Genomic DNA, 22787 nt, shown 5'->3' with positions numbered 1-22787 from the left:
TGATTATTTCTTTTGCTGTGCAGAAGCTTCTTAGTGTAATTAAGTCTCATCTATTTATCTTTGTTTTTGTTGCCTTTGCTTTTGCATTCTTGGTCATGAAGTCTCTGCCTAAGCCAATGTCTAGAAGGGTATTTCCAAGGTTACTTTCTAGAATTTTTATAGTTTCAGGTGTTAGATTTAAGTCTTTGATCCATCTTGAGTTGATTTTTGTATAAGGTGAGAGATGAGGATCCAGTTTTATTCTTCTTCATATAGCTAGCCAATTATCCCAGCACATTTTGTTGAATAGGGTGTCCTTTCTCAACTTAATGTTTTTGTTTCCTTTGTTAAAGATCAGTTGGCTTAAGTATTTGGTTTTATTTCTCAGTTCTCTATTCTGTTCCATTGGTCTATGTGCCTATTTTTATACCAGTATTATGTTGCTTTGGTGACTGTAGCCTTATAGTATAGTTTGAAGTCAAGTAATATGATGTATCCACGTTTGTTCTTTTTGCTAAGTCTTGCTTTGGTTATGCAGGCTATTTTTGGGTTCTGCATGAATTTTAGGATTGCTTTTTCTAGTTCAGGGAAGAATGATGATGTAGACTGCTTTTGGCAGTAAGGTCATTTTCACAATATTGATTCTATCTATCCATGAGCATGTGATGTGTTTCTATTTGCGTAATCTATGATTTCTTTGTACAGTGTTTTGTAGTTTTCACTGTAGAGGTCTTTCACCTCCTTGGTTAGGTATATTCCTAAGTTTGTTTGCCTAGGGTTTTTTTCTTTTTTTTTCTTTTCTTTTTTTTTTTTTTTTTGTTCATTTGTTTGTTTTACAGCTATTGTAAAAGGGGTTGAGATCTTCATTTAATTATCAGCTCAGTCACCATTGGTGTATACCAGTGCTACTGATTTGTGTACGTTGATTTTGTATACTGAAACTTTACTGAATTCATTTATCAGATCTAGGAGCTTTTTGGATGAGTTTTTAGGGATTTCTCATTATGTGATCATATCATCACGAACAGCAACAGTTTTACTTCCTCTTTACTGATTTGGATGCCCTTTATTTCTTTCTCTTGTCTGATTGCTCTGGCTAGGACTTCCAGTACTATGTTGAATAGAAGTGGTGAAAGTGGGCATCCTTGTCTTGTTCCAGTTCTCAGGGGAATGCTTTCAACTTTTCCCCGTTCAGTATAATGTTGGCTGTGGGTTTTTCATAGATGGCTTTTATGACCTTAAGGTATGTCCCTTCTATGCCAGCTTTGCTGAGGGTTTTAATCATAAAGGGATGGTGGATTTTGTCAAATGCTTTTCTGCATCTATTAAGGTGATTATGTGGTTTTTGTGTGTTTTTTGTGTTAGTTTTTCTTTCTTTTTTTTGTTTGTTTTTGTTTGTTTGTTTGTTTGTTTTTTGTTTGTTTTGAGATGGAGTCTTGCTCTCTTGTGCAGGCTGGAGTACAATGGCCCAATCTCAGCTCACTCAACCTCTGCCTCCCAGGTTCAAGCAATTCTTGTGCCTCAGCCTTCCAAAGACCTGGGAGTAGCTCACCAAGCTTGACAGCATCTATTTCTTTTTGACTTTTTAATAATAGCCATTCTACCTCCAGTGAGAGTGTATCTCATTGTAGTTTTGTTCTGCATTTCTCTAATGATTAGTGATGTTGAATATTTTTCCATATAAGTGTTGACTTTGTGTTTGTCTTCTTTTGAGAAGTGTCTGGTCCTGTCCTTTGCCCATTTCATGGGGTTGTTAGGTTTTTGCTTGTTGATTTTTCTAAGTTCTTTTTGGATTCTGGATATTAGACTTTTGTCGAATGAATGGTTTGCAAATATTTTCTCCCATTCCATAGGTTGTTTGTTGATGATTTCTTTTGCTGTGCAGAAGCTCTTTAGTTTAATTAGGTGACATTTGTCAATTTTTGTTTTTGTTGCAATTGCTTTTGGCATCTTTGTCATAAAGTGTTTTCCAGAATTGAAATTTCCTAGGATATGTCCAGAACAGCCTGTGTCCAGAATGGTATTTCTTAGGATGTCTTCCAGAATTTTTATAGTTTTGGGTTTTACATTTAAGTTTTTAATCTATCTTGAGTTGATTTTAGTAAACAGTGAAACATATGGAGTCCAGTTTCAATTTTCTGCATATGGCTCGCCAGTTATCCCAGCACAATTTCCGAGTAGGGATTCCTTTCCCCATTGCTTGTTTTTGTCAAGTTTGTCGAAGAGTAGATGGCTATAGGTGTGCAGCTTTATTTCTGCATTCTGTAACCTGTTCCACTGGTCTATGTCTGTTTTTGTTCCAGTACCATGCTGTTTTGGTTACTGTAGCATTGTACTGCAGTTGGAAGTCAGGTAGTGTGATGCTTTCAGCTTTGTTCTTTTTGCTTAGGATTTCTTTGGCTATTTGGGCTTTTTTTTTTTTTTTTTTTTCCTTTGGCTCCAAATGAATTTTAGAATGCTTTTTTTAATCCTGTGAAAAATGTCATTGGTAGTACAATAGGAATAGCATTTACTCTGTAAATAGCCTTGGGCAGTATGGCCATTTTAACAGTATTGCTTCTTCCTATCTGTGATCATGGAATGTTTTCCTTTTGTTTGTGTTGTCTCTGATTTCTTCAAGCACTTGTTTGTAATTTTCATTGTAGAGATATTTCACCTCATTCATTAGCTGTATTCCAAGGTATTTTGTGGTTTTTTGTGGCTGTTGTGAATGGGATTGCATTCTTGATTTGGCTCTCAGCTTGGATGTTGTCGGTGTGTAGAAATGCTACAGATTTTTGTACATTGATTTTTGTATCCTGAAACTTTGCTGAAGTTGTTTGTCAGATCTGGGAGCTCTTGAGGGGCTACTAAGAGGTTTTCTTGGTATAAAAGTGTTTCACCTATGAAGAGGAATAGTTTGATTTCCATTCTTCCTACTTAGATGTCTGTGTTTCTTTCTCTTGCCTGATTGCACTGGCTAGGACATCCAGCACTACGTTGAATAGGAGTAGTGAGAGTGGGCATCCTAGTCTTGTTCCGGTTCTCAAATGGAATATTCCAGCTTTTTCCCATTCAGTATGAAGTTGTCTCTGGGTTTGTCATAAATGACTCCAATTATTTTGAGGTATGCTCCTTCAGTAACTCATTTGTTGAGAGTTTATATCATGAAGAGATGTTTTCATTTTTAGTTATATTATATGATGAATCACATTTATTGATTTGTATATGTTGAACCAAACTTGCATCCCCGGGATAAAGCTTACTTGATCATAGTGGACTAGCTTTTTGATGTGCTGCTGGATTCAATTGGCTTGTATTTTGTTGAGGATTTTTGTATCTATGATCATCAGTGATATTGGCCTGAAGTTTTCTTTTTTGTTGTGTCTCTGCCAGGTTTTCATATCTGAATGATACTGGCCTCATAAAATGAGTTAGGGAGGGACCCCTCCTCCTCATGTTTTTTGGAATAATTTCAGTAGCATTGGTACCAGTTCTTCTTTACACTTCTGGTAGAATTTGTCTGTGAATCTGTCAGGTCCTGGGCATTTTTTTTTTTTTTCTCAGAGATTTTTTATTACTCATTCAGTTTCAGAACTCATTTTTGGTTTGTTCAGGATTTCAATTTCTTCCTAGTTCAATCTTGGGAGGTTGTATGTTTCTAGAAATTTACCCATTTCTTGTAGGTGTTCTACTTTGTTTGCATAAAGATGTTCGTCATAGTCTCTGAGAGTTTTTTGTATTTCTATGTGGTTGGCGGTAATGTCCACTTTGCCATTTATGATTATGTTTTTTGGATCTTCTCTTTTTTTTTATTTTTTCCTTTATTGGTCTAGCTAGTGACGTATCAAATTTATTTATTCTTTCAAAGAAACAACTTTTAGTTTCATTTATCTTTTGTATGGATTTTCATGACTCAATTTCATTCCATTCTGCTCTGATTTTAGTTATTTCTTTTCTTCTGCTAGCTTTGGGTTGGTTTCCTCTTGTTTTCCTATTTCCTTTATGTATGATAGTAGGTTGTTAATTTAAGATCCTTCTAACTTTTCAATGTGGGCATTTAGCACTATAAACTTTTCCCTTAACACTACTTCGCCTGTGTCTTAGAGAGCCTAATATGTTGTATCTTTGTTTTTATTAGTTTCAAAGAATTTATTGGTTTCTGCCTTAATTTCATTGTTTACTCAAAAGTCATTCAGGCACAGATTGTTTAATTTCCATGTAATTGTATGGTTTTGAGAGTTCTTCTTAGTGTTAACTTCTATTTTTATTGCACTGTGCAGTCCAAAAGTGTGGCTGGTATGATTTCAGGGTTTTTAAAATTTATTGAAAATGATTTTACAAACTGATAGTATGATCAATTTTACAATATATGCCATGTACAGATGAGAGGAATATATATTCTGTTGTTGTTAGGTGGAGTGTTCTGTAGATAGCTGTTAGGTCCATTTAGGGTGGAGTGTTCTGTAGATGCCTGGTAGGTCCATTTAGCCAAGTGATGACTTCAGGTCTGGAATATCTTTGTTCATTTTCTGTCTCTATAATCTGTCTAGTATCATCAGTGAGATGTTGAAGTCTCCCACTATTATTCTGTGGCTATCTAAGTCTCTCTATAGGTCTCTATGAACTTGTTTTATGAATGTGAATGCTCCAGTTTTGGGCATATTTATCTTTCAGACAGTTAAGTCTTCTTGTTGAATTGAACCCTTTATCATTACGTAGTGCTGTTCTTTGTCGTTTTGATTGTTGTTGGTTTAAAGTCTATTTTGTCTGAATTAGAATAACAATGCTTACCCTTTTTTGTTTTGCATTTGCTTGGTAGATTTTTTTCCATCCTTTTACTTTGAGCCAATGGGTATTATTGCATATGAGATGGGGTAGATTTTTTTCCATCCTTTTACTTTGAGCCAATGGGTATTATTGCATATGAGATGGGGTAGATTTTTTTCCATCCTTTTACTTTGAGCCAATGGGTATTATTGCATATGAGATGGGTCTCTTGACAACAGAATACGGTTGGGCTTTGCTTCTTTATCCAACTTGCCATTCTGTGAGTTTTAGTGGGGCATTTAGGCTGTTTACATTTGGTTAATATTGATATTTATAGCTTTGGTTCTGTCATTATGTTGTTAGCTGGTTATTATGCAGACTTCATTGTGTAGTTACTTTACAGCATCAATAGTCTATGTACTTAAATGTATTTTTGTGGTGGCCATTAACAGTCTTTCACTTCCATGCTTAGCGCTTCCTTAAGGACCTCTTGTAAGGCATGTCTGGTAATAAAAGATTCCCTTAGCATTTGTTTGTCTGAAAAGGAGTTTACTTCTCCTTCGCATATGAAGTTTAATTTGACTGGATATTAAGTTCTTGGTTGAATTTCTTTTTTTTTTTTTTTTTAATTCAAGACAGAGTCTTGCTCTGTCACCAGACTGGAGTGCAGTGGCGCTCTCAGCTCACTGCAACCTCCACCTCGCAGGTTAAGTGATTCTCCTGCCTCAGCCTCCTGAGTAGCTGAAACTACAGACACGCACCACCATGCCCAGCTAATTTTTGTATTTTTAGTAGAGATGGGGTTTCACCATGTTGGCCAGGATGGTCTCAATCTCTTGACCTTGTGATCTGCTCCTCTGGGTCTCCCAAAGTGCTGGGATTACAGGCATGAGCCACCACACCCAGCCAAGTTTTTTTTTTTTTTTTAAGAATGCTGAAGGCTGGGCACGGTGGCCCACGCCTGTAATCCCAGCACTTTGAGAGGCCGAGGTGGGTGGATCACAGCGTCAGGAATTCGAGACCACCCTGGTCAGTACGGTAAAACCCCGTCTCTACTAAAATTACAAAAAATTGCTGGGTGTTGTGGTGTGTGCCTGTAGTCCCAGCTACTCAGGAGACTGAGGCAGAAGAATCACTTGAATCCGGGAGGTGGAGGTTGCAGTGAGCCGAGATCACACCAGTGCGCTCCAGCCTGGGCAAGAGAGTGAGACTCCATCAAAAAAAAAAAAAAAAAATGCTGACTATAGGCCCTCAGTTTCTTTTGGATTATAGAGTTTCTTACAGTTCCACTGTTAGCCTGATGGGGTTCCCTTTGTAGGTGACCTGCCCCTTCTCTTTAGCTGCCTTTCATATTTTTTTCTTTGATGTTGACCTTGGAGAATCTGATGACTATCTGTCTTGGGGATGGTCATCTTATATAGTATCTCACAGGGGTTCTCTGCATTTCCTGGATTTAAATGGTGACTTCTCTAGCAAGATTTGGGAAATTTTTATGGGCAATATCCTGAAATATGTTTTCCAACTTGCTCGTTCTTTCTCCCTTTCTTTGAGGGATGCCTTGAGTCATATGTTTGGTCACTTTACATAATCTCAGATTTCTCAGAGGTTTTGTTCATTCTTTTTTGTTCTTTATTTTCATCTGACTGAGTTGATTCAAAGAAGTGATCTTTGAGATCTGAGATTCTTTCCTCAGCTTGGTCTGTTCTGCTGTTTGTACTTGTTACTGTATTATGAAATTCTTGAGGTGCGTTTTTCAGCTCTATCAGTTTAGTTTGGTTCTTTCTTAAAATGCCTATTTTATCTTTCAGCTCTTATGTCATCTTATTGGATTCCTTAGATTATTTGGATTGGATTTTGACTTTCTTCTGAATCTCAATGATCTTTGTTTCTATCCAGATTCTGAATTCTATGTCTGTCATTTCATCCTGGTTAACAACCATTGTTGGAGAGCTAGTATGATTGCTTGAAGATAGGAAGACATTCTGGCATTTTCCATTGCCAGAGTTCTTGCACTGGTTCTTTCACATCTGTGTGTGCTAAGGTTCCTCTAATGTTTTGAGTCACTGTCCTTTGGATGGAGTTTTTTCCTTTTTTATATTCTTTAATGCCCTTGAGGGTTTGACTGTGGCACAAGGTGGGTTCAGTCAAATGGCTTCATTTCTGGAAGATTTCGGGGGCAAAGGCTCAGCTCAGCACTCCTGAACTGCATGCTCTAACTTTGCAGGGCTGGTACCATACCCACAGATTTGTTGTCTGGTCCTTCAATGTTAAGCACATGGTGTGGTGGAAGGGCCAGTCCACTGGCAACAACACTGTGATGGGGTGTGCCAGGCAAAGTGCTTCATTGTAGTGATTGTAGCAAGGTCCCCACTCACACATATGTGCCAGCAGCAGCAGCAGCACATAGCAGGTATGCATGTGTTGGCAGGGGTGCAGTGCCAGCAGGAGTAGGATGGGGGTGTTCTGTATACTTGCCTGTGCCAGCAGGGGCAATGATGCTGTGGGGTGCACTCATGTGCCACTGGGGACAGAGTGGCAGCATATTCCCGAGTTTTGTGTTATCATTCTAGATCTTTAAAAATAATGTTCTGGACTTCTAACAAATGTATTTGTTAACCCAGAGAAAAAAAGAGTATTATTTTGTGCATTTTTACTTAATTATACCCAAGAAAAGTTTACTTTACAATTTGTTCTTTTCACTCAACAGTAGTCTTGAGGTTTATCCATTTCAAGATGGATACACCTGTAATTTATTCCTTTTAATTATGTAAGATTACATTGTATGTCAAGAGCAGATTTTATTTACAATGTAATAACAAAAATAGCATTTTATTTGTCTCATTTTACATAGATATAAGTTTGTCTAGAATAGTTACCTGAGTTATATGCATTTTTAGTTTGATGTACACTGCCAAAATCCCTTCGGTATGGCCACTTTAATTTGCCCTAATTTGCTCATAGCTTATGAGCATACCTGTTGTTCTTGAAAATCCTTGCAAATCCTTAATGTTATTAAGTTTTATAATGTTTTCCAATCTGGTAATTGAAAAAATGGCGTATTTTCATTTGTTTTAATTTGCATTTCTGTGATTACTCATAAGCTTGAATATATTTTATGTATGTGTTGTCCTTCGAGTTTTCCTTATCTGTAACTAGCCTGTTCATATCCTTTGTCCATTTTTCTGTTGAGTTGGTCTTCTCTTCTTTATTGATTATATCTGTTATATACATTTGTAAGTTATATGTATTGCAAATATCACTAGATATTTAATTTTATTTGTGGTGATTTTTTTTTTCACTCTGAGAAGTGTATTTTATTATTTTCAACAGACAGAATTGCCACAACACAGCACCATTCACTTGACTTTGAAAATGAAAAAGAAAAAAAGGGGGAGAAAAAGCAGAATTGCTTTTAAAGTAGTACTTTATTGTAGTACTTTTGAAGTTGCTTTTGAAGTACTACTTTAATATAATTGAATGTATCAAAATCTCTTTTTATGTCTAATGCCTTTGTATGTATCATTCAAAAGGTCCTTTTTACCCATGCTCACAAATTCTGCATTTTCTTTTTTTTTTTTTTTTTTTTTTGGAGAAAGAATCTTGCTCTGTCACCCAGACTGGAATGCAGTGCAATCTTAGCTCACTGAAACCTCCACCTCCCAGGTTCAAGTGATTCTTCTGCCTCAACCTCCCAAGTAGCTGGGACTACAGACATGTACCGCTGCACCCAGCTGTTGGTTTCACCATGTTGGCCAGGCTGGTCTCAAACTCCTGATCTGCCCTCCTCAGCCTCCCAAAGTGCTAGGATTACAGGCATGAGCCATCACGCCTGGCCCCCTACATTTTCTTATTACTACTTTTCCTTTTGAACTTATAACATTTATTATGTGTAAGGTCTATCTATATTCCTTTCCACATAAATAGTTATCTCAACACCATTTATGAAAGATTTCTTTCTCCCACTGATTTAAAATACCAATTGTATAATGTAATAAATCCCATAGATTAGTTTCCACACTTTGTATTCTCTTTTCTTCCAATCTATTTTGTCTATTTATGTCACTATTACTCAGTTTTAACTATTTTACCTTTACAAAAACAGTATCTTGTTCTCTTAAATTTACTCGATCTTTCATTCTAAGATCTTATTCTTCCAAATAAACTTTATAATTAGCTTGTCAAGTTCAGTAAAAATCCCTGCAAATATTTTGATTGGTGTATCTCTGATTAATTTATTTAGGGTAGAGATTACATCTTTACATTATTGAGGCTTTGGCCGGGTGTGGTGGCTCACACCTATAATCCCAGCACTTTGGAAGGCCAAGGTGGGCATATCACTTGAGGTCAGGAGTTCAAGACCAGCCTGGCCAAAATGGTGAAACACCATATGTACTAAAAACACAAAAACTAGCCGAGCGTGGTGTTGGGCACCTGTAAAATTGAGGCTTTTTAGTTCACACTTGTGAAATGTCTCACTAAGTATTCAGGTATTATCTTAGTTATATTAATTATTATATTCACAATTTTTATAAAAGTATAGACTATCTTCACAGTTTTGTTCTTAGATATTTTGTGTTTTTAATTGATGTTATAGATTAAATTCTCTTTGATCACTTATTCCTGGGGAAGTCAGCTGCCATGTCCTGAGGCAGCCCTGTGGAGAAGACCCCATTGGAAAAAACTGAAGCCTGCAATAGCTACATGAGTAAACTTAGAAGCAGATCTTCTCCCACCCCACCTACCTCATGGGAAATCTTAAGTCAAGGCATACAGCTAAGCCATACCCAGATTCCTGACCCACAGAAGTCCTAAGACAACAAATATTTGTTGTTTTAAGCTGCTATGTTTGGGGATGATGTGTTAAGCAAAATGAGAAAAGTAATACCACAGGTGATTACAATGTGCAGCAGAGCCAGGAACCACTGAACCAGGCCAGTATGTGGTCTTAGAGAAGTCTAGTCTCTTCTTGAGACCACAGGGAAATCTGTAGCATAAACTGCACCGTAGAGGTTGTACAGCCAGAAGCAAATGGGCTAAACTATTAGACACTCACATCAGTTAGTCATTGGCAGATGCTGTCTAGAGGCAAGTAGAGGGGTGCATAACCTCCCTAGTATTCCCAGGTAGGTGCTTGTCAGCAGGACAAGGGTTATAGAAACCTGCAGATGTTAGCAGCCAACATGCAGCAGCTGGGAGATGTATTCATTGACCTGGTAAATGGGTTCTGGCAGGAGCACCAAGAGCATTTCTACACAGGATATACTTCAGCCTTTATAAAGTAAACGTCGAAGAGATGAAGCGAAATTCTGGATAAGATATGCCAATAGAAGGTATTCTGAGCAGGAGTCTCCCCATTCCTCATGGATGTCATCAACCACTCCAGAAATGTTCTCATTTGCTTTTGTAACTTAGGTGGCCACACTTGTGTTTTTGGGCAGACAACTCTGTTCCTTCCTTCCTTCCTTACTCAAGAGGTAGGAAATGTGTGGAAGGTAGATTTGTCTGGCCATTCTAACAGTGGTACTCCAAATAATCAACTATTTGGTTTCCCCAGAGGTCTCTCCTGCTCCCAACATCTGCCATTTCAGGGCTTGGAGCACTTTTAGAAGCACACGTACCTTTTGAGGCAATCTTACACACATTTTGGTTTATGGTTTCCTTTTTTCAATCCTAAATTATCTGTCTCTTATCTTCCTGGGATATACTTAGTTTCTTGTCCATTGAGGATTCACCTTTTGTTTTCTAGTTAGGTTATGAATTTTTCTATTACTTTTACATCTTCACTTCAAAGGATTTAGGAATAGAGGGAGAGGCTGCAACCTGTGCTCAGCCCAACATTTTAAACCACGTCTGTATAAAATTTTAGCCAGCACTAAACAATGCATGAAAAGTTTTATCACCATTAAATTGCATTCACTCAAATTTGAAATTCTTCTAAACAATGTTTATTATAAAGTTATTATAAACTACTTGTACTTATAAAACACCACTTGATTAAAAAGATGCTTTAAAATTAATTTTCAGTCTTTCTTTCAGTTTTGTTCTAGGTGCTGTCTCTCCTGCTGTTGTTGTCCCTTCCATGATGGTGTTGCAAGAAAATGGATATGGTGTTGAGGAAGGCATTCCAACCTTACTAATGGCTGCTAGCAGTATGGATGATGTTCTGGCTATCACTGGATTCAATACATGCTTGAGCATAGTCTTCTCCTCGGGTAAACAAGAAAATATAACAACCACCGGATCATTCATGACCTTTTTTGTTAGTTCCTTAAACAGGGTTTCTGGCTTTGCTTCTTCATGTAGTAAGCACGACTTTTCAATTTAACATCTTTTTAATCTCCATAGAAAGCTCATTCTAGACCAAGGAAGATATTTCAGTGGCTTAAGATACCACTACTTGACACACATGATCTCATTTTAATAACCATGTTACAATTAATTTGATAAGCCATATTATTACTCTTTATCTGCTTATGTTGCTTTGGAATTTTATCAGTTCTCATTAGAAAAAAATTAAGCAGCAATATTATTTCTGCTACTAATATTTTAATAGGCATTTTTGAAATGTGCCTTTTTGGCCATCCTAATAAACAACTGGTTGCTCTGTTATAAGACAACATAAACATATAGAGCTGGGACAGCCATATGCCTTTTTGTAGTGTCAGGACAAGATCCTGCACCTGACTCCCAAGGTGATATCTGGTCTTGAATATCACTACAGAAATTGTGACAGTAAATATTTCTTCATTTAGTAATGCTTTAATTATCTACAATGTTTGAAATTGAGTCTTCTGTATTATTGAAGCACTAAAATATTTTTAAGTTGAAAAGTAATATACATAGTTTCTCTTAAAATCAGAAAATATAAATAAATAAGAAAAAGGGGAAAAGTTAAAAGTAAAATCTGCAATAGTCACATCCAGAAGAAAAGAATCATTTCCTCCTGAACCTTTTGATATAAATCCACCCATATTTTCTTTCCTCCCCTCCCCTCCCCCCCTTCCCTTCCCTCTTCCCTTTCCTCCCCTCCCTTTCTCTTTCCTTCCCTTCCCTTCCCCCTCTCTCTGTCAAATATTCTTATAAAAATCAGTGAATATTGACCAATATGTTCTTATAACCTGAACTGTTTTACACTTAACTGTATATCACAAACACGTTTCTTTTCAGTAAATATATTTGTATATCATTTTTAATAGTTGTTTAGCTTAATGAAAGAGTATTCAATGTGCTGCATCATAATTATCCTGTTCAAAATTGAAGTTGACTCCAGTATTTACTATTAAAATAATACTTAGTCGTGCTGCTATAAAAATATTTTTAAAAATTAAAAAAATTGACCAGGCACAGTGGCCCATACCTGTAATCCCAGCACTTTGGGAGGCCAAGAAGGATGGATCACTTGAGGTCAGGAGTTCAAGACCAGCCTGGCCAACCAACATGATGAAACTCCATCTCTACTAAAAATACAAAAGTTAGCCGGGCGTGGTATTGGGTGTCTGTAATCCCAGCTACTCAGGAGGCTGAAGCAGGAGAACCACTTGAACCCAGAAGGCGGAGGCTGTAGTGAGCTCAGATCACACTACTGCACTCCAATTAGGGCAACAGAGTGAGACTGTTTCCAAAAAAAAAAAAAAATTAATTTAAAAAATAATACTTAGTTGAACATGTAGAGAAATATTTGTACCTAATCTTCATATTTTCTTAAACTTAAAAGTGTAATTGTTGATCTAAAAGGTATATACATTTATGAGTGTTCCAAACATATTGCCACAATATCGAGTCCTACCAGGATACATAAACTTGTCATTTCCTCTCACTTCTCTTCAAAACTAGATATTACTAGCCTTTTTCATCTTTGCTGATTTGATAGGTGAAGGAGGGGATCTCTATACATGAATACTTTGAGTACTAGTGATGTTAAATATCCATGTTTGTCATTGGCATTTTATAAATTGCTTTTCTTGAAAGTTTTTTGCCTATTTCTTTTAGGTAGTTTCATCTTTTGTTCCTTTTGATTTGTCAAGATTCTGCGTTAAATTGAGAATGGAAACCCTTTGTTTTATATACCTTAGTTTTTTCAATTTGTAATTTGCCTTTTAATTTTCTCTCTCTTTTTACCATTCAGATGTTCAAGTTTTTTATTGTCAATTGTGAAAATCTTTTCCTTCATGATTGGTATCTGTCATTCTTTCAAAAAATATTGTTATCAGTCCTCTTTCAAAAAAATATTTCCAGGCTGAGCCCAGAGGCTCACGCCTATAATCCCAACACTTTGGGAGGCCAAGGCAGGTGGATCACTTGAGGACAGGAGTTCAAGACCAGCCTGGCCAACATAGCAAAGCCCCATCTCTACTAAAAATACAAAAAGTTAGCTGCGTGTCGTGGCACAGGTCTGTAATCCCAGCTACTCAGGAGGCTGAGGCACAAGAATCGCTTAAACCCAGGAGACAGAGGTTGCAGTGAGCCAAGATCACGCCATTGCACTCCAGGCTGGGTAACATAGGGAGACTGTCTGAAAAAAAGAAAAAAAAAAATCCCCTACCTTTTGCCGGCTACTATGCTAAACACTGAGGATAAATAGTAAGCAACAACATTTGCTTTTATTGAATACTTGCTTGGCTCTTGTTCTAAGTTCCATATATGTCACCACTCATTTACAGGTAAGGAAACTAAGAAAGATGTTAAGTAATTTACTCAAGGTCAGAGATCAAATAAGTAGAGGAGCCAAGATGAAATCTGGCAGTCTGACTCCACACCCACACATTTAAGTCTACTCTTCTCCACTGCCTCCCAACACAACAGGCAGACAAGATCAAGTGGTGCATGTTCTCAAGGAGCTTATATATTAAAGAAAAATTACAAATGGGATGAATATTACATTGTGAAGGTTAATATTAAGTAAGTGTCAACTTGATTGGATCGAAGGATCCAAAGTGTTGATCCTGGATGTGTCTGTGAGGGTGTTGCCAAAGGAGATTAATGTTTATTTAGTGGACTGGGAGAGGCAGATTCACCCTCAATGTCGGGGGGTACCATACAATCTGCTGCCGGCATGGCTAGAATAAAGCAGGCAGAAGAAGGTTAGGAGAAACTGACTTGCTGAGTCTTCTGGCCCTCATCTTTCTCCCATGCTGGATGCTTCCTGCCCTCGAATATCAGACTCCAAGTTCTTCGGTTTTTGGACTTTTGGACTTACTCCAGTTGTTTTCCAGGGGCTCTCAGGCCTTCATCCAGAGACTCAAGACTTGGACTGTCGGTTTCCCTACTTTTGAGGTTTGGGACTCGGAATGAGGCAATACTGGATTCCTTGCTCCTCAGTTTGCAGACGGCCTGTTGTGGGACTTCACTTTGTGATGGTGTGATTCAATTCTCCTTAATAAATTCCCTTTCATACATATATGTATCCTGTTAGTTGTATCCCTCTAGAGAACCATGACTAATACAGATTTTGATACCGAGGTAATGGGGTATTGCTATGAGATACCTGAGAATGTGGAAGTGACTTTGGAACTGTGTAATGGGCAGAAGTTGGAAGAGTTTGGAGGACTCAGAAGAAGACAAGAAGATGTGGGAAAGTTTGGAACTTCCTAGAGACTTGTTGAATGACTTTGACCAAACTGCTAATAGTGACAAGGACAGTGAAGTCCACGCTGAGGAGGTCTGAGATGGAGTTGAAGAACTTGTTGGGAACTGAAGTAAAGGTCACTCTTGCTGTGCTTTAGCAAAGAGACTGGTGGCATTTTGTCTCTGCCCTAGAGACTTATGGAACTTTGAAATTGACAGAGATGATTGAGGACATCTGGTAGAATAAATTTTGTTTTTGTTTTTGTTTTTTTGTTAAGTTCTAGGATACATGTGCACAACGTGCAGGTTTGTTACATAGGTATACATGTGCCATGTTGGTTTGCTGCACTCATTAACTTGTCATTTACATTAGGTATTTGTCTTAATGCTATCCCTTCCCACTCCCCCGCACCCCATGACAGGCCCCAGTGTGTGATGCTCCCTGCCCTGTGTCCAAGTGATCTCATTGTTCCGTTCCCACCTGTGAGTGAGAACATGCGGTGTTTTCTGTCCTTGTGATAGTTTGCTGAGAATGATGGTTTCCAGCTTCATCTGTGTCCCTGCAAAGGACATGAACTCATCCTTTTTTATGACTACATACTATTCCATGGTGTATATATGCTATAATTTCTTAATCCAGTCCATTATTGATGGACATTTGGGTTGGTTCCAAGTCTTTGCTATTGTGAATAGTGCCACAATAAACATACGTGTACATGTGCCTTTATAGTAACATGATTTATAATCTTTTGGGTGTATACCCAATAATGGGATTGCTGGGTCAAATGGTATTTCTAGTTCTAGATCCTTGAGGAATCACCACAATGTGTTCCACAATGGTTCAACTAATTTACACTCCCACCAACAGTGTAAAAGTGTTCCTATTTCTCCACTTCCTCTCCAGCACCTGTTGTTTCCTGACTTTTTAATGATTGCCATTCTAACTGGCATGAGATGGTATCTCTTTGTGGTTTTGATTTGCATTTCTCTGATGACCACTGATGATGAGCATTTTTTCATGTGTCTGTTGGCTGCATAGATGTCTTCTTTTGAGAAGTGTCTGTTTATATCCTTTGCCCACTTTTTGATGGGGTTGTTTGTTTTCTTCTTGTAAATTTGTTTGAATTCTTTCTTTGTCAGATGGGTAGATTGCAAAAATTTTCTCCCATTCTGTAAGTTGCCTGTTCACGCTGATGGTAGTTTCTTTTCCATGTGGAAGCTCTGTAGTTTAATTAGATCCCATTTGTCTATTTTGGCTTTTGTTGCCATTGCTTTTGGTGTTTTAGTCATGAAGTTCTTACCCATGCCTATGTCCTGAATGGTATTGCCTAGGTTTTCTTCTAGGGTTTTTATGGTTTTAGGTCTAAAATTTAAGTCTTTAATCCATCTTGAATTAATTTTTGTGTAAGGTGTAAGGAAGGGATCCAGTTTCAGCTTTCTACATAAGGCTAGCCAGTTTTCCCAGCATCGTTTATTAAATAGGCAATGCTTTCCCCATTTCTTGTTTTTGTCAGGTTAGTCAAAGATCAGATGGTTGTAGATGTGTGGTCTTATTTCTGAGACCTCTGTTCTTTTCCATTGGTCTATATATCTGTTTTGGTATCAGTACCATACTGCTTTGGTTACTGTAGCCTTGTAGTATAGTTTGAAGTCAGGTAGCATGATGCCTCCAGCTTTGTTCTTCTTACTTAGGATTGTCTTGGAAATGCAGGCTCTTTTTTGGTTCCATATGAACTTGAAAGTAGTTTTTTTCCAATTCTGCGAAGAAAGTCATTGGTAACTTGATGGGGATGGCATTGAATCTATAAATTACTTTAGGCACTGTGGCCATTTTCACAATATTGATTCTTCCATGCTATTCCATGAGCACAGAATATTCTTCCATTTGTTTGTGTCCTCTTTTATTTTACTGAGCAGTGGTTTGTAGTTCTCCTTGAAGAGGCCCTTCATACTCCTTGTAAGTTGGATTCCTAGGTATTTTATTCTCTTTGTAGTAATTGTGGATGGGAGTTCACTCATGATTTGGCCCTCTGTTTGTCTGTTAATGGTGTATAGGAATCTTTGTGATTTTTGCACATTAATTTTGTATCCTGAGACTTTGCTGAAGTTGCTTATCAGCTTAAGATATTTTGGGCTGAAATGATGGGGTTTTCTAAGTATACAATCATGTCAGCTGCAAACAGGGACAATTTGACTTCCTCTTTTCCTAATGGAATACTGTTTATTTCTTTCTCTTGCTCTTGCCTGATTGCCCTGGCCAGAGCTTCCAATACTATGTTGAATAGGAGTGGAGAGAGAGGGTATTCCTGTCTTGTGCCAGTTTTCAAAGGGAATGCTTCCAGTTTTTGCCCATTCAGTATGATATTGGCTGTGGGTTTGTCATAAATAGCTCTCATTATTTTGAGATACATTCCATCAATATCTAGTTTATTGAGAGTTTTTTATCATAAATGGCTGTTGAATTTTATTGAAGGCCTTTTCTGCATCTATTGAGACAATCATGTGTTTTTTGTCATTGGTTCTGTTATGTGATGGATTACGTTTATTGATTCTCCTATGTTGAACCAGTCTTGCATCCCAGGGATGAAGCCAACTTGATCGTGGTGGATAAGCTTTTTGATGTGCTGCTGGATTCAGTTTGCCAGTATTTTATTGAGGATTTTTGCATCAATGTTTATCAGGGATATTGGTATAAATTCTCTTTTTTGGCCGGGCGCGGTGGCTCAAGCCTGTAATCCCAGCACTTTGGGAGGCCGAGACGGGCGGATCACAAGGTCAGGAGATCAAGACCATCCTGGCGAACACGGTGAAACCCCGTCTCTACTAAAAATTACAAAAAAACTAGCCGGGCGAGGTGGCGGGTGCCTGTAGTCCCAGCTACTCGGGAGGCTGAGGCAGGAGAATGGCGTGAACCCGGGAGGCGGAGCTTGCAGTGAGCCGAGATCTGGCCACTGCACTCCAGCCTGGGTGACAGAGCAAGACTCCGTCTCAAAAAAAAAAAAAAAAAAAAAAAAAAAAAAAAAATTCTCTTTTTTTGTTGTGTCTCTGCCAGGCTTTGGTATCAGGATGATGTTGGCCTCATAAAATGAGTTACAGAGGATTCCCTCTTTTTCTGTTGATTGGAATAGTTTCAGAAGTAATGGTACCAGCTCCTCTTTGTACCTCTGGTAGAATTCGCCTGTGAATCCTTCTGGTCCTGGACTCTTTGTTTGGTAGGCTGTTAATTATTGCCTCAATTTCAGAACCTGTTATTGGTCTATTCAGAGATTCAGCTTCTTTCTGGTTTAGTCTTAGAAGTGTGCATGTGTCCAGAAATTTATCCCTTTCTTCTAGATGTTCTAATTTATTTGTGAAGAGGTGTTTATAATATTCTGTGATGGTAGTTTGTATTTATTTGCAATTGGTGGTGATATCCCCTTTATCATTTTTTATTGCATCTATTTGATTCCTCTCTCTTTTCTTCTTCATGAGTCTTGCTAGCAGTCTATCAATTTTGTTGATCTTTTCAAAAAACCAGTTCCTGGATTCGTTGATTTTTGGAAGGGTTTTTTTGTGTCTCTATCTCCTTCAGTTCTGCTCTGATCTTAGCTATTTCTTGCCTTCTGCTAGCTTTTGAATGTGTTTGCCATTGCTTCTCTAATTCTTTAATTGTGATTTTAGGGTGTCAATTTTAGATCTTTCCTGCTTTCTCTTGTGGGCATTTAGTTCTATAAATTTCCCTCTACACACTGCTTTAAATGTATCCCAGAGATTCTGGTATGTCTGGGAGAATCACACAACTGTCTTTGTTCTCATTGGTTTGAAAGAACACCTTTATTTCTACCTTTATTTTGTTATTTACCCAGCAGTTATTCAGGAGCAAATTGTTCAGTTTCCATGTAGTTGTGCAGTTTTGAGGGAGTTTCTTAATCTTAAGTTCTATTAGATTGCACTGTGGTCTGACAGTTTGTTGTGATTTCTGTTCTTTTACATTTGCTGAGGAGTACTTTACTTCCAATTATGTGGTCAATTTTAGAATAAGTGTGTTACGGTGCTGAGAAAAATGTATATTCTGTTGATTTGGGGTAGAGAGTTCTGTGGATGTCTATTAGGTCTGCTTGTTGCAGAGCTGAGTTCAAGTCCCGGATATCCTTGTTAACCTTCTGTCTCATTGATCTGTCTAATATTGACAGTGGGGTGTTAAAGTCTCCCATTATTATTGTGCGGAAGTCTACGTCTCTTTGTAAGTCTCTAAGGACTTGCTTTATGAATCTGGGTGCTCTTGTATTGGGTGCATATGTATTTAGGATAGTTAGCTCTTCTTGTTGAATTGATCCCTTTATCATTATGTAATGGCTTTCTTTGTCTCATTTGATCTTTGTTGGTTTAAAGTCTGTTTTATCAGCGACTAGGATTGTAACACCTGCTATTTTTTGCTTTCCATTTGCTTGGTAGATCTTCCTCCATCCCTTTATTTTGAGCCTATGTGCGTCTTTACACATGAGATGGGTCTCCTGTATACAGCACACTGATGGGTCTTGACTCTTTATCCAATTTGCCAGTCTGTGTCTTTTAATTGGAGCATTTAGCCCATTTACATTTAAGGTTAATATTATTATGTGTGAATTTAATCCTGTCATTATGATGTTCACTGGTTATTTTGTCCATTAATTGATGCAGTTTCTCCATAGCATCAATAGTCTTTACAATTTGGCATGTTTTGCCATGGATGGTACTGGTTGTTTCTTTCCATGTTTAGTGCTTCCTTCAGGAGCTCTTGTAAGGCAGGCCTGGTGGTGACAAAATCTCTCAGCATTTGCTTGTCTGTAAAGGATTTTATTTCTCCTTCACTTATGAAGCTTAGGTTGGCTAGATATGAAATTCTGGGTTTAAAATTCTTTTCTTTAAGAATGTTGAATACCGGCCCCCACTCTCTTCTGGCTTGTAGAGTTTCTGCGGAGAGATCCGCTGTTAGTCTGATGGGCTTCCCTTTGTGGGTAACTCAACCTTTCTCTCTGGCTGCCTTTAACACTTTTTCCTTCATTTCAACCTTGGTGAATCTGACAAGTATGTGTCTTGGGGTTGCTCTTCTTGAAGAGTATCTTTGTGGCGTTCTCTCTATTTCCTGAATTTGAATGTTGGCCTGCCTTGCCAGGTTGGGGAAGTTCTCCTGGATAATATCCTGAAGAGTATTTTCCAACTGGGTTCCATTCTCCCCATCACTTTCAGGTATCCCAATCAAACGTAGATTTGGTCTTTTCACATAGCCCCATATTTCTTGGAGACTTTGTTCATTTCTTTTTATGCTTTTTTCTTTAAACTTCTCTTCTTGCTTTATTTCATTTATTTTATCTTCAATCACTGATACCCTTTCTTCCACCTGATCGAATCAGCTACTGAAGCTTGTGCATGCATCACGAAGTTCTCGTGCCATGGTTTTCAGCTCCATTAGGTCATTTAAGATCTTCTCTACACTGTTTATTCTTGTAAGCATTTGTCTAATCTTTTTTCAAGGTTTTTAGCATCGTTGTGATGAGTTCAAACATCCTCCTTTAGCTCAGAGAAGTTTGTTATTACTGACCTTCTGAAGCTTACTTCTGTCAGCTTGTCAAAATCATTATCCATCCAGCTTTGTTCCATTGCTGATGAGGAGCTGCGATCCTTTGGAGGAGAAGAGGTGCTCTGGTTTTTAGAATTTTCAGCTTTTCTGCTCTGGTTTCTCCCCATCCTTGTGGTTTTATCTACCTTTGGTCTTTGATGTTGGTGACTTACAAATGGGGTTTTGGTGTAGATGACCTTTTTGTTAATATTGATGCTATTCCTTTCTGTTTGTTAGTTTTCCTTCTAACAGTCAGGTCCCTCAGCTGCAGGTCTGTTGGAGTTTGCTGGAGTTCCACTCCAGACCCTGTCTGCCTGGGTATCACCAGTGGAGGCTGCAGAACAGCAAATATTGCAGGACAGTAAATATTGCTGCCTGATCCTTCCACTGGAAGCTTCATCCCAGAGGGGCAGCCGCCTATATGAAGTGTCTGTCAGCCCCTAGTGTGAGGTGTCTCCCAGTTAGGCTACACGGAGGTTAGGGAGCCACTTGAGGAGGCAGTCTGTTCATTCTCAGAACTCAAACGCCATACTGGGAGAACCACTGCTCTCAGTGCTGTCAGACAGGGATGTTTAAGTCTGCAGAAGTTGCTACCTTTTGCTCAGCTATGCCCTGCCCACAAAGGAGGAGTCTAGAGGCAGTGGGCCTTGTTGAGCTGCAGTGGGCTTCACCCAGTTCAAGCTTCCTGGTCACTTTGTTTACCTACTCAAGTCTCAGCAATGGCAGTCGCCCCTCCGCCAGCCAGACTGCCACCTTGCAGATCAATCTCAGACTGCTGCCCTAGCAATGAGCAAGGCTCTGTGGGCATGGGACCCACTAAGCCAGGCACGGGAGAGAATCACCTTGTCTGCTGGTTGCTAAGACCTTGGGAAAAGTACAGTATTTGGGTGGGAGTGTCCTATTTTTCCAGGTGGTCTGTCACAGCTTCCCTTGGCCAGGAAAAGAAAATCCCCTAACCCCTTGTGCTTCCCAGGTGAGATGACACCCTGCCCTGATTCAGCTCACCCTCTGTGTGCCTGTATCCACTGTCCAACTAATCCCAATGAGAGTAACCAGGTACCTCAGTTGGAAATGCAGAAATCTCCTGTCTTATGCGTCAATCATACTAGGAGCTGCAGACCAGAGCTGTTCCTATTTGGCCATCTTGGAACCCATCCAGGACATCTGGTAGAAGACATTTCTAAGCAGCAAAGTGTTCAAGATATGACCCGAGTGCTCTTAAAAGAGTTCAGTTTTATGCATTCACAAAAAGATGGTTTAGAATTGGAACTTATGTTTAAAAGGGAGGCAGAGCATAAAAGTTTGGAAAATTTGCAGCCTGATGATGTGATAGAAAAGAAAAACCCATTTTCTGGGGAGAAATTCAAGCTGACTGCAGAAATTTGCAGAAGTAACAAGGAGCCAAATGTTAATTGCCAAGATAATGGGGAAATTGTCTCCAGGACATGTCAGAGTTCTTCACGACAGCCCCTCACATCACAGGGTTGGAGGCCTACAAGGAAAAAAAATGGTTTTGTGGGCCAGGCCCAGAGCTTTGCTACTCTGGGCAGTCTTGGGACTTGGTGCCCTGTGTCCCAGCCATGGCTAAAAGGAGCCAACGTACAGCTCAGGCTGTTGCTTCAGAGAGTTCAATTCCCCCAAGCTTTGGCAGCTTTCATGTAGTGTTGGGTTCATATACTAGTTGGCCATTTGTATTTTTTTTTGGAGAAATGTCTATTCAAGTTCGTCTTAGTCCATTCCTGCTGCTATAACAAAATACCTTAGGCTGGGTAATTGATGAAAACAGAAACTTATTTCTTGCAGTTCTGGAATGTGGGAAGTTTGAGATTTAGGCTACAACAGACTCAGTGACTGGTGAGAGCCTATTCACTATAGATAGCACCTTCTCTGTGTCCTCACATGTTCAAAGGGGAAAACAAACTCCCTTAAGCTTCTTTTGTAAAGGCCCTAGTCCCATTTCCGAGGGCTATGACTTCATGACCTAATCATCTCTAAAATGCCCCACCTCTTAATATTATCACATTGAATATTAGGCTCCAGCATATGAATTTTGGGAGAACATAAACATTTGGACCATAGCAAAATCAATTGACCATTTCTCATTTAGGTTGTTCTGTTATTGAGTTGTAGTTCTGTATATATTTTAGATATTAACCCCTTATCAGGTATTTGGTTTTCAATTATTTTCTCCTATTCTGAGCATTGCCTTCTTACTGTGTTGATTGCTTCCTTTGTCATGCAAAAGTTTTTAAGCTTGATGTAGTCTAATATGTCTATATTTGCTTTTGTTGCCTATGCTTTTGGTATCATATCTAAGAAATCATTGCTCAATTAAATGTCACAAAGCTTTTCTCAACTTCATTCTTTTGCTTGTGGATATCCATTTTCCCCTTCACTATCTGCAGAAGAGACTGTTCTTTCTCCATTGTGCAGTCTTGCGCATCCTTTTCAAAAATTGTTTGCCCATACATGTAAGGGTTTATTTCTGAGCTTTCTATTCTTTTCCTTTGGTGAATGTATCTGTCTTTATGCCAGTACCACATGGTTTTGATTACTGAAGCTCTCTAACATATTTTGAAATCTTGAAGTTTGGAGCCTCCAGCTTTGTTTTTCTTTCTCAAAATTGTTTTGGCTATTTGAAATCCTTTGGGGTTCCATATAAATATTAGGATTATTTTTTCTATTTCTACCCCCAAAAAAGTCATTAGGATATTGCTAGGGATTGCAATGAATCTGAAGATCACTTTGGGTAGTGTGGCCATCTTAACTATATTAAGTCTTCCAATCCATGAACATGAATGTCTTTCCACTTTGTGTATCATTAATTTCTTTCAGAAATGTTCTGTAGTTTTTAGTGTACAAGTCTTCCAACTGCTTTGTTATATTTATTCCTGTTTTATTCTTTTTGATGCTATTG

At 38.4% G+C, this 22787-nt stretch overlaps 1 protein-coding gene across 2 annotated transcripts in view; it reads left to right on the top strand.

The window, feature by feature from the left end:
* The window catches only part of SLC9B1 (solute carrier family 9 member B1), a 127142-nt gene that overhangs the window by 85425 nt on the left and 18930 nt on the right, over positions 1-22787 (top strand). For both annotated transcript variants that reach the window (XM_025384949.1, XM_025384948.1), the window contains exon 7: positions 10765-10940. In XM_025384949.1, coding sequence (XP_025240734.1) covers positions 10765-10940 — 176 coding nt within the window. The remainder of the gene's footprint in view (positions 1-10764; positions 10941-22787) is intronic.

This window comes from Theropithecus gelada, chromosome 5 (genome assembly GCF_003255815.1).
Source record: "Theropithecus gelada isolate Dixy chromosome 5, Tgel_1.0, whole genome shotgun sequence".
Taxonomy (NCBI): domain Eukaryota; kingdom Metazoa; phylum Chordata; class Mammalia; order Primates; family Cercopithecidae; genus Theropithecus; species Theropithecus gelada.
The sequence above is the reverse complement of the archived record's forward strand: the minus strand, read 5'-3'. Positions and strand labels throughout refer to the sequence as shown.